Below are 20,117 nucleotides of genomic sequence, written 5' to 3' on the forward strand. Positions count from 1 at the left end.
CATATATTTTATGATCACACGGCGTGTTGAATAGGCAATTTAGGTATACTAATGTAACACTGTCACGTGTATAACACGTCATAACGTGTAAAACGTGTCATATAACACTAAGGCCGTATCAATAGAAATAACAAGTAAATTAGAGACTACTAAAACCATATTTAACTACGTATTAAATCTGGATTTCGAATGAATGACAATGAAAAATAATATCAGGGTTTGTTAAAGTTTATATAATATATTATATTATATGTGATATTGTATATTTATTATATATATGTGTATATTATTATTATTATTATTATTATTATATATATGTACAGTACCTACTGATCGTTAAGTTATCGCTTATCGATATAATGTAATTACCGCGGCCGATCTGGGCGATTGTACGATATATACCTTGTCAGTGTTCGTAATAAAGTTGTGTCGCGAACTACTATGAGAACAAATCGCATTTTTATTTAACACATATTTTACATTATATTAGTATAATATAAATTTTCTATTTCCTTAATTAAAAAAAAAAATACTTTCATTTAGATCCTAATAATAAAAAACGTGAATCTTTAAGATATTATTAAAATGTAAATTATACAAAAAAGGTATAGGTCAGAAATTTTTTGATTATTTAGGACCTATATATTTCAAACATCTAAATAATAATTTTAAGAAATATCTTATAGTAAATAATAATAATATATGTATTAATAATCTTTACTCATTTTTTTTTAAATTTTAACCTTAAGAATCTACTATATTAAACCAATTTGTTTACAATAGGTACGCATAGATAATTTCAATATACCACTTGTTTTTTTATGAACAAAAAGTGAAAATACTCATACAACTCTTTAAAAACAGTTGTTATCTTAACACCTCAAATTTTTTATTTGGGCATCTATATTATAATTTATAATAAGACATATTATGGTGGTTTTAAAAATACAAGATTATTTCATATGTAATATATATTATAACGTTTACAGTGTATATAAATATATTAAAATAAAATTGTATTAATATGTACCTACTTAAACAGGAAATGAATTGCAAACACACAATATGTACTTATATTTAATATAATTATATCCGTAAAAGGATTCGCTATTATCAAGAAGATCTTGTCATTGAACGTTCACGCACTTGCTAGTATAGTACATACCTATTCATCCTTGAATTAATGTATTTGAACGTTTCAAAAAAAAAAAATTCATTCAATGTAATGTTTATAAACAATTGATTTAATTTATTACATTTGATTTACTGATACATGTGTTTATAATTATGTAGATACTATAATTGTATAGGTAAGGCTAATTTTTAAATATAATTGTAAATTAACAAGTTAAATTTATTCTTGCAAACATCAAATTTAAACAATAAAATAAATGGCCAAGTGAGTAATGCTCTAAATGCTATGTACAGTAGATATCGAGTGGACATCGGACATAGAGTAGGTCTCTATAATGGATGTGTTAAATTTGAATCCAATAATAAGTATCATTTTATACGAAAAACGATTCTGACAGTGGGTGGTGAACAAGGTGTTGTTGTAAGCTAAACTTAATGGAAAATCTCGTATTTAATTGTCAACTTTTTGTTACTTATACAAACATTTTTATGAATTATAACTACAAAATAATTTGCAAGTATTCATGATTTTGACGAATTTTTGTCAATATTTTAACTTCAAACAAAAAAAAAAAAAATTGCACCTATGTATTCTCATTATTTTTTAATCACTATAAGACTACCTTATAAGGATCTTTTAATTAAATTTTCAAGTATTTTAACATAGCCAAAAAAATTTTATCGATATTTATAGAAATAAAACTAAACAAAAACGAATATTTAAAATGCCTATAAATAGCCATAAAATAAGCGAAATATTATTTAATTTAAATTATGTAAAGAAAATGTCTATCTAAAGAACCGATGAAATTTTCAGTGTCCACTACTTATACTTTTTGAATAATAACTAATATTAAAAATCATTTGAAGATAAATCGTTATCGTTCTTCGATTTCAAAAAAATTTAAAACTCAAACGCTCAAACTATTTTTCCTATAATGAGTCGAGTTTTCTCTATAACTATTTTAAAGAAAACTTATGAAAAACTTAGTGTTGAATTTTTTAACCTTAGATATAAAATATAAAAAAATTTATGAATTTTCAACTACAAAATTACTTGATTTTTTTTTTATAACTATTGAAAAATTCTCACTTTTGACCTCTATAATGCACCAAGGATTTTCGCTTTGCCATCAGAATACCCTCGAAGTTTGAAATTGAAGCATTATTTCAACAAGTTATGCTATACACAGACACAAAAAACAACACATCATTAAAAAATACACTTAATTCAGAATCTAAAATATAACAAATTGCATATTATATTTAAATATACAGATAGATCCAATGTGTTATAGCCTATAAATATACATTTTTATATTAAATATATCGATGGCTAAAAGACCAAACATAATATGTCCACTTTTTCAAAAATTGGTTTTTTATGTCCAATCAAGAAAACTACATGCTTTTCATGGTTCTGCCAAATATCCAGTGTCCAAAATTATTAGAAGTGCGTTATTTTTACATAACAATATTTGGAAATTTTAAAAGCTGATCATATTTTTGAATGCACAAGTATTATAAGTCCAAAAAAAATGTGACATGCAATTATTTTAAATATAAATATTAATAAATTAATATTAAACAGTAAATTTAAAACCATATTATCAAGTTTACACAAAGTTAAAACTTAAATTTAAAAATAAAACTAGGTATTAAAAAAATAGTAAAACTTTGAATCGCTCTCCTGAACATTTTGGTATTTGTGACATATCATATTTGGCCTTTTAGCCATCGATATTTATATAATACAATGACGCAATACGTTTCAACGTTAGTTGAATAACTACTTGATAGGGTCAATGAGTGTTTTTTTCTACATTTTTTAAGTACTTTCTTAAAATATTAGAATTTTATACAGTTTGGTACAAGTGTACAACCTACGCCATCGATTGTTGTAACGATACTAATGAAATGATAATTGAATTTTGAAAACATAAAAATGTATTATTTTTAAATAACTGTAATTTCCTATAAGATAACGTTCGTCACTCGACATAGTCTATAAATAACTCATTTGTCATACTTTAAAACAAATATTTTTATCAAAAAAATTATGTTATTTAAATAAAAATAAAATAAAATTTTAATCTGTGTGTTAAACTATAAAATATTTATTTCTTATTTAATAAAATAAACATTAATATACGGAATAATTGTCATCAATATAAAAAACACGATAAAAATCGTCCTAAAAGTAGTCGTCAAGACATCAGGACTCTAAGCTAAAAAAATGGACAATCTTGTATAAAACAGGACGTATATAGTTACCATATATACTTATAACGATATCATATTGCGATATCAAATACCATTATTCGTATAATAATGGTATAATATACGTTAAAAAGGATAGATTTTACGTTAAAAATACGCATTCGTACATTTTTCGTGATAAAATTACTTTTATTCTATGTTGATGATGTATTGATTATTAGTTGATCGAACTTTCCTTAAAATATAGGTAAGGATTTACGTATATTTCGTCTAGTTGAGAATTTGAGATCGGCAGTCCACATTTTTTTTGTGATCGAACCAATGGCTTGGTGAAGTGGTCAATCAAATTTTTTTTAATAAAGTATTGAGTGATACTAGTTGTAGTAAGTAAACTATCATCGACATCGCGGGATGTTTGGATAAACATTTATAAATATAATATGTAACTAGATAACAATTAAATTTATAATTTATATAATTAATATAATACTCTAACAGTCTAACGTGCTATACACGATAGCACTATAGCAGCTACTACTTTAACTGCGGATCGGGATGAGCTCCCTCATCCCCGCCAATAATAACCGACGATACCACAATCGCCTGTGCACCCTGACACCCAACCACAGATATATATAATAACATAATAGTTTTTTTCATGGGCAGTAATCAGTTGGGCACCCAGACATGTCTATATGATTGGGCAACGAGATTATTTGGTATGAAATGTTATTTAATATCATACCATTTTTCCAACGATTAGTCAACTTTGCAAAAGTTGTAAATGGCTGCCAGCATCATTGATAAGAAGACAGTCGACTATCTAGTTATTATAGGGGAAGTATATATTTTGAAAATTTTACTGTATATAGATGATACTAATATAAAGATTTTGTGAACATTTCAATTATTTACATTGATTAGTTTTTGAGTTACAACCATATGAAAAATTGATTTTTTTGAAAACTAATTTGAGTAAAAATTCCAGTAATTTTTTTTTTTGTTTTTCTCGATTTTTTTGAAAACTGTTGGAAAATGTTTACTTTTGACCTCTATAATGCACCAAGGATATTCACTTTGCCATCGGAAACCACCCCCGAAGTTAAAATCAATAACTTATTATTATAAGTGATAAGTTAAAATCACTTCGTTCGGAATCTAAAAAATACGGCCAATGGGGGGGGTGGTTCAAACCCCATGAACCTTCCCTCTGTGATTACGCCTCTGATACTACTAATTTGTAACTAACTGTACACTGTAGTACTTGTAGTACTTACACAATTTTAAGAATTTGAAATTGGATTGCATAATTAAATTACAAATATTGTTAACTTCAATAATATTTATTCATTTTTAAAAATTTTTTATATCAACTTAAAAAAAATTCTAAATTTTGAAAGTATTTAAAAAAACGTTTTTGCCTCAAATTAGGTGGCTTTAAATTAACAGTAATTAAATTAAAATTAAAACAATATTACTTCAAATTATATTATTAAATAATCTGTAAGTACTTACTTTTACGTACCATTAAAAACCGTTTCTGTACAAGTCAAATAAGATTGAGTATGAAATATTTTAATTATGATGTGTGAAAAAAAATTGATTATACATATTTTATAATAATAGGAGTTTGAGCGGGAATTTATTGGAATCGAGGTTAATAATTTTTGTCAATAACAATAAACTTACGGTCATGGATAAATAAACATCAACTTTTTTTTTTTCTATCTTGATTCAATTTTCATAGAATCTTATCATTCGGTTTTGCACTTAAAGTAATATTTGTAATATATATATTTTTTCTAGTAATATTTGCCTCTCGCACGAAACTACCCCGCTTTCCACTTTGCGCCCAACACGTATACTACCTGTTACCTATAATTGCTGTATTATCTGTTCTATGGTATTATTGAGTACCGACATAATATCGTTTGCGAATATTGTGCATGCATCGATGGATCGTGAATGAATGATGTAGGTACTGTGATTTGTGATCCACAGTTCACACTCTATTTTTTAACGTCAACAATTACTTTGGTCTGAAAACATCGACTTAAATCAGGTAAAACGTTGTATTTTATAGTTAGTGCTTTATAATTTTACATATAGTATTGCGTACACTCACATTAAATAAATTGTAGATACATGGGTAATAATTAAATCGCGGATTTGTATGCATTTGCATATTTATTCTGATTGATCGTAGGATATGCTAAGTGGTACAAAATTTGTTTCGTGACATAACGGTTTAAAAAATGAAACTTTTCTAGTGTATATTTTCGCCAAATGTTGACATTTTTCTATTTTAAGAGCTTGTCTTAAAATTTTAATTGCAATCTTTTAGTGCACATTTCTATGTTGTGTGTTATACGTCTACATGTATATTAGAAATAACGATGAAACATCACGAAAGCAATGAGTACGGATAGTGGAGAGAATGAGTATAGGTATAGCAATTTTATTTGTAACTATACAATGCGATTACATAGTGTTATAAGTATGTATACAGTATATATATATATAAACCGTTGTCCGTTATATTGATAGAATTATAATATGTTAATATATATGATTATATATGATATTTATTTTATACACATAACGACGAAATAACGTCATGTTGTCTACACGCGCGTTAACTTATGATAAACTTCAATACTGTGCGCTGCACTTAATTTATATTATATGATTACCTCTACGAACAGGTTTCACACGAGCGACGACATGCCCATTTATGGGCGTACCGATACACTTCCATATTTGTCGAGATTCTCCGTCGATGTCATTAATAAATTTCGTATTCGTATGTACATATAGTATGTATAGGATGGTTATACTTTTAAATGTAAACTCTCGTTTTATAATTTTATGATTTTTTTCTATAAACAATTAAATAACAACACTTTTTTAAAAAAAAAAAAATGCGTTTACGTTATTTTGTTCAAAAATATTATTTTTAATAACTTTAAACTAGCTAAAAATTATTTATAAAATCGTTGAAACGTTTCGAAAAAACGAAATGTCGCCTTTAAAGGAATCACTCTGTGTACGAATATAATATATTATAAATTACAATACATTTATGTACGTTATGGTGACGAACAAGCCCAGTATTGTTTTTATTTGGACGCCGAAAGGAAAACCATATATAGTGACTATATGTGCTATGCGCGTTATTTCCTCTATCGCAAAAAATTGCGGGGGTCGCCGTTAAAATATTTCTCTGTTTACAATATACTTACAGGATAATGGCCTATTGGCTAAAGATTAAGTATATACTTGCTCTGACCATGGACGTAAAATCGAGGTGGGGAAGGCTTAAAGTTAGAGCCTCTCTTCTTTGGGGGCTAACCGGGCTAAGCCTGCCCTTAGGCCTTGACTGTTTAAAACATGCATAAAACATTTTATTCAATTTAGTTAATATTTGATTATAATAACTTAGTTTTTATTATTACCAGCTTTCAAAATGTCATTTTAAATCATAATTCATAATAATATTAACTAATTATAAAGTACCTATAGGTACTTAATTATGTTATTTTCTATTTGTTGATTTTATATTATATACTACCTTTGTCCTTTAAATGTTGCAATTCATATGTGTGTGTAATGTATACTACAAATGCAAATAGAGTATATACGTGGGTAATAACATATAAGGATCTTTAATAACTCCCTCCTCAAATTTGTTTTAGAATGAAAAACGTTCTCTAATAAGTCTAATATAATGAAATTAAATACTTGAGATCAATATTTTAAATTTCAAAAAAATTTTAGATCTTCGGCATTTTACGACCTTTAAAAAATAAACAGATATAATTTATTTATTACCTAATAGAAAAAAGGTAAATAATCATAATAACGTAATACATCAATATTATTAATTAATAGGTTTTGAGCTTATGTAACATATTTAAACATTTATTATTTTAATTGTACAAATAATAATAATGTTGTTTATTGGTTACAATATTATATTTGCTTACCAAGCTGCCTCTATATATATATGGCTATTAAGGTGGTCTTTAAAACTCAAAAATTACAATACATATATGTATTAACTACTATATATAATATATAGTATATACTCTCGTTAATCGTTATCCGATGTACTTATAAAAGCTCAACTGTCCATTATTAGATATTGTAACATTTTTAGAAAATTTAATAATAACACTTTAAATTAGATTAACGTGTTGTGTGATGCTAAGAAATCCAAATTTTAAACTAAATTTTTATTTAAGTTGATACTCTTTATTTCTAATTCAATTAACAGCTATTACTCCAATTCTAATGCAGCTCATTTAATTTAATTTATATATACATCCAAGGCACAGCTATATACGAGATCTGTCCATTATTGCGTACGACATACACAACATGCCTATTAAAGTAAATAAATACTGGTAGCTGGAAATTACATTTTAAAACACTAATAGTCGATTCACAATACCATTTTAAGTTCTACCAATCGAATATTTGTTTAGGTTTATTGATATATGTCAAAACAGCTTATGACATCCATACCGTAAATCACGTGGTTTTAAACGTATCTTAATACTTTTTTATTATTATTAAACTAAAAGCTTAATACGTTAGAAAACTGAGTAATTTTTATACATACGTAGATATTAAAATATACTCAAAAATCCCGAAATTTATAAAAACACACTTTAAAATTATTATTATATTACGTGTAAACATATTTTTACATATTATTAGGTATTATGCAAAAAATACTTTTCACGTTTTTCATGTTAATTGTACCACACGAATACGTCATGGTATTATTTATTAATGTTTTTATTTTTCATGCGTTAAACAAGATTGTAATACATATTATTGCACAGTAAAATTATAAATATCCAATTACCTAAGTATAATCTATATATTTTTATATAAAATAAAAATGTAACAATTTCAGTGAACATAACCTTTATAAAAATTGAATTTCGATTAAACACCTAGTCAATTAGTTTTAAGTCATAACTTTATGAATAATACAAATATCTTGTTTAGGGGACGGAATTAATCCATAAAATAAACCTATAAAAGGTTTTACTAATTATACAGTCTAGATCTCGATAGATAGGTTTACAGTTATTGAATAAAAAAAATAAAGTTACAATTATTTTAAATTGCATAATAATAACATATACCTAGATACCTACCTAGTCGTTAAAAAAATATTATAAATGTATAACATTATTATATGAGTTACACACATTGCATCGTCAATTACTCGTGAATGGTCGAGAATAGAATATAGATTATATATTTATTATTTAAACCTACCATATGTGTACATGAATAGGTATACATAATAGGCGCGGTTATATACGCGTCTTATTTGTCAATCGAAGATTCGTATAATATAATAAATAGGAATATAACATAAAATTATTCATCAAACATGCTCACCTTCTTGTATCCCTTAATAATGTATTAATTCAAATTATAATTTTTGAAATTTAGTTATATTTTTATACTTAAACACTATTTTTCATAATGATAAAATCGGCAAAGACTGATGTAGTGGATTTTTGTCATTATTTCTTTATACTAACGTTTGTTGAATAACTCAAAAACTATAAATGTACTAAAGTTTATATCGCTACGGCTCACGGAAAACACCTTAAAATGTATTAAAAAATTGCGATTTTTAAAAATATTTTAAAAAAGTAGGTACTGAAGAGTGAAGGTATGCATATACTCAAAAATTTCAAAAACCAGTATTGAAATAATAATTCATTAGGTATTAAAGAAAAAATAGTGATGAGCACACTTAGTAATTCACTCTATTTATTTTATGTACGATGTACATGGATAACTACATAGAAATATTATATGGGTGATTCTAAAATCGAATTTTCACAATTTAACTGTTAAGACTTCCGAAGAAAAAAAATGATTCTCATTGTAGAACGCGAGTCCCGCATGAATAAACCACAAAAAAACATTTATTCTTGCACGGAAACACTTCCATTTTCGAATAATATCATTTAGTATATTATCATGGTTGCAAGCTACAACGATCACACGACCTAACCTTATACGATCCCGAGAGAACCGAACAAATTATTAACGTAGGTACACTTCGCGGGAGGAAGGGGCTAATAGAGACGAACGCGCTTATCTATAATAAATATATTATTATTGGTGCGTTGGTATATGGCTATATAGGAACCTACATTCATAAGTGGTAAATATAGGTATACACGTTATCGTACGCTCGTCCGACCGACAGCCTCTGAAAAAGGAATTATATTAACTGCAGCGTGATTGACCGCGTCAGATATGGTCATAAACTCGCGCGTATTGTGTTCGCGTTGCCGACGATGACGGACAGACGACCTTTACCGTCGTTCGAGCCCGTTGCCGCATAACGCGAACCCTACCACAGCGAATTTTCACTTTCGACTGCAGTCGGGGCAGCCGTACAGCGTACCTATATAAATTGACGAGAGCCCACCATCGCAGTGTACACACATTCGCCGCTCTCCGATCGCATCGCGCAAACTCCGTTTCGCACGTTTATTTATTAATTTATTTATCAATTTTCGGAAGGTAAAAATTTGTTCGAAAAAATCGTTTTTTTTTCTGTCGGCAAGACGGCCGAATTTTTTTTCCATGGATTTTTCGTCGTTCGTCTCGCTGACGTCGTCGTAGTCGACAATAAGTCTTATTTTTGTTTTTATTTTTTATTTCTAGAAAATAAAACCGAAATCATGTGCGACGAAGACGTAGCAGCTCTGGTGGTGGACAACGGTTCCGGTATGTGCAAAGCCGGATTCGCTGGTGACGACGCGCCCAGAGCCGTATTCCCGTCCATTGTCGGACGTCCGCGATACCAAGTAAATGACAGAAAATATTTATATTTACGATTGTGATTGGTATAAAATATTGCCCGCGACATATTTTGATGTTTATACTATTCACTTGGCACATGTCTGCAGGGCATCATGGTGGGCATGGGACAAAAAGACAGCTACGTCGGTGACGAAGCACAGTCCAAGAGGGGCGTACTGACAGTCAAGTATCCCATCGAACACGGTATCGTCACTAACTGGGACGACATGGAAAAGGTATGGCACCATACGTTCTACAACGAACTCCGTGTAGCCCCCGAAGAGCACCCTGTGTTGCTGACCGAAGCGCCACTCAATCCGAAGGCCAACCGAGAGAAAATGACACAGGTAAGGAACGATGCTGTGAATTTTTGTGTTTTGTCCGCCAGAAAAATTTTCGGATACGTTCTTGTCTAGTTGCCTATTATACCTATTCTCGTGATTTATTGGTTGATCGATTCAATCCTTGGTCAAAATATCTGCAATTGAAGTTTATTATTAATTAATAATGTAGGTACTCGTATACCTAACTAATTCAGGGAGGGCGTGGGACCAAAATATACTTTGAACACATTTTTACGTCGTTATATTAAATTAGGTTAGTTTAATATTGGTTAAATAACAAATAAACCAATTATAATTTAACTATATAAGCTCCATAATGTCAGTCTTATGATAGTTAAGTTTTCTACGTGTTACACATAATATAACAGAAGAGTATAAAACATATTATAACAAATTCTTCAAGTCCAAACTCGTGATTATAAACCAAATAAAAAATAAGGTATACAGTTGGAGAGAGGACTTTAAGTCGGATACAGAATTAGACACGTTACACTGAGACATAGTCACCACTTAGGATCAAAACCAAAAATCACGAATTTAGCGTTTCTGTAGAATAGCTACAATGAAGATTACGACAACAGTTATCAACCGTATACCGTTTATCTACCTAATATTTAATACTAGTTTAATGCATTTATTCATTTTCAGATCATGTTTGAAACGTTCAACACCCCAGCAATGTACGTGGCCATCCAAGCCGTACTCTCCTTGTATGCTTCCGGTAGGACGACTGGTATAGTTTTGGATTCGGGTGACGGCGTGTCCCACACCGTGCCAATCTACGAAGGTTACGCCCTACCGCACGCCATACTCCGTCTGGACTTGGCCGGCCGTGATCTCACAGACTACCTAATGAAAATCCTTACTGAAAGGGGTTACAGCTTCACTACTACCGCCGAAAGAGAAATTGTTCGTGACATCAAGGAGAAGCTGTGTTATGTGGCGCTCGACTTCGAGCAGGAAATGCAGACTGCAGCATCGTCCAGCGCTCTAGAGAAGTCGTACGAACTCCCAGACGGTCAGGTGAGTGTAATGACCGAGAAGTGTTTTAATCCCGACTCGGAAGTCGTTTATAATTAGGTACCTACTTAATACAAAACATTATAATCATTCATCGCTCCCTATAGGTGATAACTATCGGAAACGAACGTTTCCGTTGCCCGGAATCGTTGTTCCAGCCATCATTCCTCGGAATGGAGTCGGCCGGCATCCACGAGACTACGTACAACTCAATCATGAAATGCGACGTGGACATCAGAAAGGACCTGTACGCCAATACAGTACTGTCCGGCGGTACTACCATGTACCCGGGTATCGCAGACCGTATGCAAAAAGAAATCACATCACTCGCCCCTTCCACGATGAAAATCAAAACGATTGCACCTCCCGAACGCAAGTACTCCGTATGGATCGGTGGCTCCATCTTGGCGTCCCTGTCTACTTTTCAACAGATGTGGATTTCGAAGACCGAATACGACGAGAGCGGCCCGTCCATTGTTCACAGGAAATGCTTCTAATGTGCAGGACTACGGTTATAGCAAACATACACATTCACATAATATACAATATATAATATATAAACATAATACATATATTATATTGATGTACACATATAACTATTTATATATTTTTATATATTTAATTTATTAAGTTATTTGGAAGTCTAAACAGATTTAAATATACATATACATAAATGATTGTATAGGATTATATTATGAATAAATGGTACCAACATCAATACTAGTACCTAATTATCACAACAATAATTAACTTATGAGCGAATTACTTTATCGAGTGTATATATAAATTACCTATTTTAAATATTTGACAAAACTAGAAATGATCATAGTGTTAAACTACATATTAATAAAAATATTCAATTTTCCTCATCAAATAAATAAACTTGTCAAAACAAATACAGAGTTTTGTACTTTTTACTCCACTCATAAATTATCATTTTAATGCAAATTTAATTTTAGTAAAAGCAAAATTGATTTTATTTTACAGAACTGGATAGATGTTAACACTAATGTAAACAATTTTAAAATTTTCTTATGATGTCTACCTTACAAAATATTTTATCCTATTACCATGCTAAATAATATATTTTGAGGAAGTATAATAAATTTATTTCAATTTTAAAACAAAATTAACAAAAAAAAAACTTTAAATTTAATTTATTAATTATATAAAAATCAAAAAATCAAAAATATTTACAAATATAGGTTCAATAATTAATAATTTTACCATATAAACATTATAAGTTATAACAATTGTAAGTAATAAAAGTAGAACCATATAAAGATAGTAGATTCATATTAATATAAGTTACATATTTTGATTGATGTGATTTTTGTAACCAGACTTCAAAATTTAACAAAATCCAATAACTATGAATGACTACTTTCCCTTGTATCTAATAACTTCATGTAATAGCGGTGGTTTGTCAGAATACAATTTTAACTGTATTTATAACACTGTAAATCATTGTTCACTGAAAAAATATAGGATAGAAAATAATACTGAAAACAATTATCCTTGACTCTCTCTACTAAAGCAACACATGTCAACTTATTTTTCAATTTTAAAGATTTTTATTTAACTTAAAATTATGGTTATTGTTTGAATTGCCTATAAGGATTCACATAAACAATTATAAATTTACAACATTATATACCAAATTTATTTGTATACAAAATATAAGTTATTAAAAATATTGACTTGAGAAAAACTTGTTTAATATCTACATTTGGCACTAAGTCTTAATTAAAAATGTTTCCATTGTTTTAATCAGTTGTTTCTAAAATCAATAAAATTCATTTATTAATCTTATATCAAATTAATATTATTAATTTCTCAGTTAAAAATAAGTTCTATTTCCAACTATGGCCTTCAAAGTCAAATTCCTACTAAGAAAATATAAATTGACACTGTGTTTATATGAACTAGGATTAATTAATAGTTTGATCAATGTACAAGTGCACCAAATGCTTAAAAAGTAGCTAATTAATTATGTATTTCTTAAAGTTATAGTAATTAATATTGAATTCTATCAGAAATCATATTAACAGTTAGAAGGGTGAGTGAAAAATGTATTTGATAAATCAGTGTATCAATTTTTGCTTAACATTTGAAAGATTTGGTTATTTCAACATATTTTATACCATAGGCGTGATAATTTACATAGTATATTTTGTAGAAATTACATATTATATTATATCCAAAATAGCTCCCAGTAGAAAGTTATTAACTTCAATAGCTGTGAAATAAAATATAACGGTTTGTGTAGATGAATTTCTTGTATGCCAGTACAGAAACAACTTATTCATTGAACACAGAAAATGTTTTTAAAAACATGGATATTTAAGTGATAAAGTGAAACTCGTGTTAAAATATCATAAACAGAGTACATACAGTATATTAATGACTAATAGATAACTAAAAAAAATTTAACAGTTTGAAAACACTATTTTATAGGAATTTAGCAGGGTACTATATTTATTATTTGCAACACTTGAATATAAATACAATTTCAAAGGAAAATAAAATTGATAATAGAACAATAAAAAAAAAAAAAAGTAATATGTCCTATATACTAGATAAATATCACAATATTGTTAATCTCTGTGGTTGTAAATTATACATACAAGATTGTTTTATACATTATATAACAAATAATGAAACGGTTTAAGCGGAAGTGTCCAGATCTGTTATTTTTGTCACAAAATTACATGAAAGTAGTAACTTACATGGTATCATAAAACTGGCTACAACCAGAAGAACGAAGTTCACGTATGTTATATTCTTTTGGTGCTTGAGATCCATCATTACACCATTGACTGTGACAAAACTTATACCTGTAAAACATTTAAGATAGCAGTTTGTTAAATGTTCATAATTTATATAGATTAATAACTAGATGATCAGTAAAATTCAAACTAACAAAGTTATGAATTAAATTAAAAAAGCTTTTTAGTAAATAATATAAGTAGATACTAACATTTCAAGTTTCTTTTTAATATGTAAATTGCTACCAAATGCAGACACAGGTAATTTATCTGTGATTTCTATTGCTTTAATATTTGATGGACTGGGTAATAAAGTTGTCAACTCTTCTTTATTATTTTCATTAGATTTCTGTGGATGGTTTTTATAACGACCTTCCTTCAAATACTCTACTCGTTTTAACTCTCTAATTCGTTGTAAATCCCATCTGAAAGAACAGTATAAAAATGTTAACAATAAATAAATTATGTATAAAAAAAATTCTTTTTATCATTACCTTTTTCTTTTTTGTTCATGTAGTTCAAGTCTATAGTGTCTACTTTCAAAAATATCATCAGACATATTTTCAGTGCCTTCCATAGAATACCAACTAGAATATGTCTTAACCCTCCAACTTGGTATCTATAAAATCATATATATTAATGGAATAAAAAGAATTCTAAATAATTAGTAGATTACACAAATAACAAATGAAATACTTACTTCTAAATTACTCTTACTATTTTCAGAAACTGGTTTATCTTTTATAGGATCATAATCTCCTAGACAAGTGTAATAGGCATTGTCTGCTGTGATCAAAGACAATTCTTGCATTTTACCTATTTTGGCTTAACACAGTAGATAAAAAAAATATAAATATAAATTATGCTATTAAGAAAATTTTATTTTTAAAAAAACTAACCTGTTTTAGCTCGTGTAATCCTAGTTTTTGCACGTTTTGTCTGGTTCAATTCTAATGGACCTGGGTCCGGTTGTTTAGTAGCAACTTGACGAGTTCTACGCCTTTTAGGTTTAATGTTCTGTTGTTCTTGCTGACCATGTTGTTCAGCTGAACTCAAATCTCCCATACCTGATGAACATGTTGAAGAAAGTGGTGTGAATGGCATAACATCCAAGTTATCATATCTAGCATGTATTTCAGCTATAATATGTTCATGTTTTGCATTGTTTTGTGCTATCTTTTGAGTGAGCTATACAACAAACAATTAAAATGTTAATATAAACAATTAAATTTAAATTAAATTTTTAAATAATAATATTAACTTAAGTAATTTACATTATTTAATTACTATATTTGTTAACTATTTGTCACTCACAAATTCCACTTGCTTCTTCAACTCTTTCATAGATTCTTTGTATTTATTACGTTCTTCCACAATCTCTTGCATCAACATCGCATTGGCCTCGTGCACTTCTTTAGCTTTAATAGTCTCATTTGATGACGGCGGATAGACCCGGCGACTTTTGGGGGCCACTGGCTGATCAGCGGCCACGGTGATCTTAGACGCGGCCATCATCATTTCGTTTTGGTCATCGAGCACCTGCTCACAATGGTTCACGTATCCGCCGGCGACGGCGCCGCCACCGCCGTTTACAATCCGACACTCTTTGGACATGGCCGAGCTGCGACCGCTGTTACATCTTCCCGTCGCGCTTATCATCTAACAGAATTGACTTACGAATCAGCTAACAATGACCATCAACGCACGGGCTATAGCGGTTTGAAGAGAATCGCGAGCGCATATACTTTTGACGATGATATAGTTTAGACAAGAACTGATCAATTGTTAAATATCAACGTCAAGAAAAGTCGGCGGGTAATCGAACTGAACGACAAAGCGCAGAAACCGGTAGAACGTCGTGCAGCATGCGCAATGCGGTTTAGTTTGTCCGTTTGTCGGCCGTCAGACGTCGCGTTTCAGTGGGTATAACAATAACAATAAACGATTGATCAACGAACGCGGTTCGCAATTACGGTAACACAATTCAAAACACAAACAAATGCGTTATCAGCGCGCAAGGACGACGGTGTTAGAGTGAGCAACAAATCAAACGAGCGAGACAGACGTTTAGCGGACAGGTTAGCCAACGCGACAGCAGTCTTTTTTCCCTCGTCGCGCGTACACCCGGAGTATACCGCAAGTCTGTCGGGTTAAAACCATACGGTCGGTGGCGCTTATTATTACGAACGAAAATTCACGTCTTGTTTTACTATGAAGATATGTACCATAAATCACACCAATATATTATACCAGTTATTACCTCTGAATTTGTGTTATTTTAAGTCGTCGCCTACATTGTTTGTTGCGAAATCCTATCAAATTGTTCTTCATTTTGTACTTCAAACGCAATTTATAATTATCTTTTTTGTATTTTACTGTAATAGAATTCAACTGTCGTTTGCATTATTATAGAAATTATATGTTATAGAACATTTTTTCTGTGTATAAACTAATAAAAACCATTATCTCAACGCCTTCACTTCTTTTTTTTAAAACAACACGACGATTTCATTGGAGATTTAAAGTAAATAAACCGTAAGTAATTTATATTTCAAATATATTTTTATTAATTGTTTTTTACTGATTTATGTAAAAACTTATTAGGTACTAGATACTATTATACATAATACAATATTTTTTATTAGTTTATAACTGCAAATTAATTATCTGAAATATATGAAACAAGCCTACTAAAATATTTACTTTTATATAGTTATATTACCAACTGACTTACTTAAATACAATATCATAAGAAAATATTATAGTATTGTGGTTAGTAAAACTTAGTTGATTTAACAAGTCTTAAGTTTTTTTATCAAATAATTATTGTATTTATAAAAAAGAATCAGTTTCTAGAAAAAAAAAAGTTTTAACTATTGAAAATCACATGTATATCTTATTATTAAAAATATTTAATCTAATTTACTGGCTTCAAAATTCAATATTATTGTATATTTTATAAACAATTAAAAAGCTATGTTAGTTTTTTACATTGCTTAACACTTTAAAACTGTTTTATATTATAACAAGTTAATAAAACAGTAGAATATAATTAAATTTAAAATATTAAAACAATATTTAGTAGGCACTTCTGGTTCTTTAAATTTTTATATATAACTGTATACCTACTTATTTATCTGTCCTAATTATATACTTATTTTAATAATTGTATGTATTTGCTTAAAGCATTTTTTCATTAGTCACAATGCCCAAGAAGAAAGTTATTTCACGTGATGAACCTGTACCCGCGAGACCTCATAGAAACATGGTTAGTATTGATTTACTAAATCCTAATATGACGTTATTTCAATTGGTGTTTTATCATTTTTAGAAAGCCAAAGTGGTGTTTGATCCATCTGATAATCATATACCGAAAAAGAGAGCTAAATATTCTTATAAGAATGAAAAATCCGCAGAAGCCAGTACTGTAAAAAGAACTTCAATTAATGATAGAAGAAGAAAACAAGATACTTCTAAGTCGAAAAGTCTTCCAGTAAATCCAGTTACTGAACCGTTAGATTGTTCGTCGGTTGATACCAGTGTTATATCTCCAGTACATTCACCAATAAAATCTCCAGTTATAAGTGCTACTTCTGAAGTAACTCAGGAATTATCAAAAATGTGTTATTTGTGTTCGAAAGTTTCAGAAAATAAAGAATTACTTGATTGTCAAATTTGTTTGATCAAAGGTAGAATAATTATAATTTAATTTTTTTTTTTTTTTTAATTGTTTATTAATTTTTATAGCTCATAAAGACTGTATAATAGTGGGTGAACCTGTGTGGAAGTTCAAATTAGATTTAAGTCCTTGGTTCTGTAAACCATGCAGAAAAGAAAACTGCGGTAAATGTCTCAAAGAAAAAAGCCAGGTTAGCTCAATAAAAATCATAATATTTATTAATAACTTTTAACTATATGTGTACTTAATTATTCAATTTCATTTTTAAGGTAATGCATCACTGTGTTTCTTGTGATGTTGGTTTACATAGCACTTGTTATGAATCATATGAAATTAAACCTTTACATAAAGTAGAACCTGATATGTATGTATGTATTCCTTGCATGACTTTGGCTACTCAAATAAACCAAGAAGAAGTTGAAGAAGTAGCAGAAGTACTTGCTACTAAAGGTAGTACTAGATAATTTAAATGTATTATAATTATTATTAACTATATATAAATTAAATTAGATTTGGGTGTAGATGATGTTGAGTCACACGCCTCCAGTGTTATGACTTTATCATCTGACGAAGATGACACCTTTTCTAGAAGTATTAGATCTTCTAGTTCATCAGACAATGAACAATATGATGATATTCATACTAATGATATCCCGAATGTATTGAAATGGAATAAAGATCAAGTGATGGATTATTTTAAAGAACATTTACCCCAAGAAATTATTGATCATCTTGTTAATTTCGTAAGATATTATTAATTAATAAAAAATAATAGTTTCATGTAGTTATGCTGTATATAATTTATTATGATAAATTATTGTTAAACTTGTACTTATAAATATTTAATAATTTTAGAATATTGATGGTCGTGCTCTACAATTACTTCATCGGAATGATATCGTATCAAACATGGGTATGAAACTAGGACATGCATTGAAATTTTTTAAACTAGTGCGAATTTTACAGACGCAAAGTACATTCAATCGCTTATTTTGGGAATAATTATTACTATATATATTATCTATTTATCATCGAATGATATAAAATTGTATTCATCTTTTTTTCATATGTATAAATTATAATTATAATGAGTTTGAGACCCATCCCTTCAAAACATTTACATAATTTTCTGTGTTTACCAATAGTGAAATTATTTTTTTAGCTAATTTTTTATAAAAATACATAATTATCAATATTATTGTTTTAGCTTAATTGCATATAAAGACATCCAAACCAGTTTATATTCTATATTTTTAATTATAACAGTTGCTAGAACATGTTGGTACAGTGACAATACTAGGTAGAGCTATGGCTCTACCTAATAATGCATATCTCAACTATAAACATAATAATTATATCATTTTTTTATATGCTAAAAAAAACTTTCTATAAATAATAATTCATTTTATTTATATGAAAATAACATTTAAACTATAATACTACTTTTACTTGTATTTACAATCAATAATGGTCTTTTTTAATAGATAATAAATGTTTGTATCAATTTTTTCTCTCTCTTCACTTTATCTTTGTATGTTATTTTTGTGTTATCTTATAGTACCTACCTACTATCAACCTTTGTACATTGCTGAAGTGTTGTATAATATAAATATAGAATATTGTTATATTAGTATATATTTTGTATATATAAACATTATTTCTAAAATTAACTCAGTAGGTATTATATTATTTATTTACTTGTTTAGTTGTGCATTGAATAAATTTCAATAAACTGTATTGATTGTAATCTGTATTGGATTTTTCATACTCTGTAGTCTTTAATCTCTCTAAAAAAAAATGTAGGTTTAATGTTTATCATAAAATTAAAAATATACCAGACAAAAATAATAACTGATTTCTTAAATTAAATCAAAAAAAGTATATTTTTTTTCCTGATTGAAATCTCATTTGTGTACGGCTAAGATGCGCTGACTGGCCTTATAATTAACCTCCTATTATTGTATGAAACTACCTATAAAAAATTCCGGCACCACCACTGGCATACCAACTTTGAAAACTCTGTGGTTGGATGTTTCATCAAATATTTTAATTATTTTATATTTTTATTTCTTCAATGCCCCTGGGCTTATAAAATCATTGATG

At 28.7% G+C, this 20,117-nt stretch overlaps 3 protein-coding genes and 1 long non-coding RNA gene across 7 annotated transcripts; 2 read left to right on the plus strand and 2 right to left on the minus strand.

Moving 5' to 3' along the window:
- Window positions 1–1,528: 1,528 nt before the first annotated feature.
- On the minus strand, window positions 1,529–3,125 carry LOC126550037 (uncharacterized). The gene is made up of 2 exons (XR_007604061.1): window positions 2,903–3,125; window positions 1,529–2,317 (listed from the first exon to the last, which is right to left on the minus strand). It is a non-coding gene; the product is annotated as an uncharacterized LOC126550037 (long non-coding RNA).
- Window positions 3,126–9,486: 6,361 nt separating this feature from the next.
- Window positions 9,487–16,319, minus strand: LOC114131589 (male-specific lethal 1-like 1). Of its 3 annotated transcripts, none has more exons than XM_027996845.2 (7): window positions 15,650–16,319; window positions 15,235–15,523; window positions 15,036–15,160; window positions 14,830–14,954; window positions 14,548–14,760; window positions 14,297–14,404; window positions 9,487–10,681 (listed from the first exon to the last, which is right to left on the minus strand). In XM_027996845.2, exons 1-7 carry the CDS (start codon window positions 15,992–15,994, stop codon window positions 10,633–10,635), a joined length of 1,254 nt encoding a protein of 417 aa, XP_027852646.2. In that variant the 5' UTR covers window positions 15,995–16,319; the 3' UTR covers window positions 9,487–10,632. The 3 variants fall into 3 exon arrangements, with proteins under 3 accessions (XP_027852646.2, XP_027852648.2, XP_027852647.2); XM_027996847.2 differs by lacking the exon at window positions 9,487–10,681 and adding an exon at window positions 12,708–13,041; XM_027996846.2 differs by lacking the exon at window positions 9,487–10,681 and adding an exon at window positions 12,708–13,347.
- LOC114131591 (actin-42A-like) lies at window positions 10,072–12,463 on the plus strand. Its single transcript, XM_027996848.2, has 4 exons — window positions 10,072–10,208; window positions 10,311–10,550; window positions 11,196–11,570; window positions 11,675–12,463. Exons 1-4 carry the CDS (start codon window positions 10,083–10,085, stop codon window positions 12,062–12,064), a joined length of 1,131 nt encoding a protein of 376 aa, XP_027852649.1. The 5' UTR covers window positions 10,072–10,082; the 3' UTR covers window positions 12,065–12,463.
- Window positions 16,320–16,484: 165 nt separating the features above from the next.
- LOC114131588 (uncharacterized) lies at window positions 16,485–19,520 on the plus strand. 2 transcript variants are annotated; one of them, XM_027996843.2, is made up of 7 exons: window positions 16,485–16,870; window positions 17,522–17,603; window positions 17,667–18,024; window positions 18,083–18,204; window positions 18,284–18,464; window positions 18,525–18,757; window positions 18,870–19,520. In XM_027996843.2, exons 2-7 carry the CDS (start codon window positions 17,541–17,543, stop codon window positions 19,014–19,016), a joined length of 1,104 nt encoding a protein of 367 aa, XP_027852644.1. In that variant the 5' UTR covers window positions 16,485–16,870; window positions 17,522–17,540; the 3' UTR covers window positions 19,017–19,520. The 2 variants fall into 2 exon arrangements, with proteins under 2 accessions (XP_027852644.1, XP_027852645.1); XM_027996844.2 differs by having other exon boundaries at window positions 18,537–18,757.
- Window positions 19,521–20,117: the final 597 nt, after the last annotated feature.

Source organism: Aphis gossypii, chromosome 2, assembly GCF_020184175.1.
Source record: "Aphis gossypii isolate Hap1 chromosome 2, ASM2018417v2, whole genome shotgun sequence".
NCBI lineage: Eukaryota > Metazoa > Arthropoda > Insecta > Hemiptera > Aphididae > Aphis > Aphis gossypii.

What these genes read in the sequence shown, in the direction of transcription:
- LOC114131588 (XM_027996843.2), top strand. Translation starts at nt 17,541, where the DNA reads ATGCCCAAGAAGAAAGTTATTTCACGTGATGAACCTGTACCCGCGAGA. An exon ending in CGAGACCTCATAGAAACATG is followed by an intron (nt 17,604 to 17,666) that starts GTTAGTATTGAT and finishes TATCATTTTTAG; the next exon opens with AAAGCCAAAGTGGTGTTTGA. An exon ending in GTCTCAAAGAAAAAAGCCAG is followed by an intron (nt 18,205 to 18,283) that starts GTTAGCTCAATA and finishes TTCATTTTTAAG; the next exon opens with GTAATGCATCACTGTGTTTC.
- LOC114131589 (XM_027996845.2), bottom strand. Translation starts at nt 15,994, where the DNA reads ATGATAAGCGCGACGGGAAGATGTAACAGCGGTCGCAGCTCGGCCATG. An exon ending in CATGAACAAAAAAGAAAAAG is followed by an intron (nt 14,761 to 14,829) that starts GTAATGATAAAA and finishes CTGTTCTTTCAG; the next exon opens with ATGGGATTTACAACGAATTA. An exon ending in ATTAAAAAGAAACTTGAAAT is followed by an intron (nt 14,405 to 14,547) that starts GTTAGTATCTAC and finishes AATGTTTTACAG; the next exon opens with GTATAAGTTTTGTCACAGTC.
- LOC114131591 (XM_027996848.2), top strand. Translation starts at nt 10,083, where the DNA reads ATGTGCGACGAAGACGTAGCAGCTCTGGTGGTGGACAACGGTTCCGGT. An exon ending in ACCGAGAGAAAATGACACAG is followed by an intron (nt 10,551 to 11,195) that starts GTAAGGAACGAT and finishes ATTCATTTTCAG; the next exon opens with ATCATGTTTGAAACGTTCAA. An exon ending in ACGAACTCCCAGACGGTCAG is followed by an intron (nt 11,571 to 11,674) that starts GTGAGTGTAATG and finishes CGCTCCCTATAG; the next exon opens with GTGATAACTATCGGAAACGA.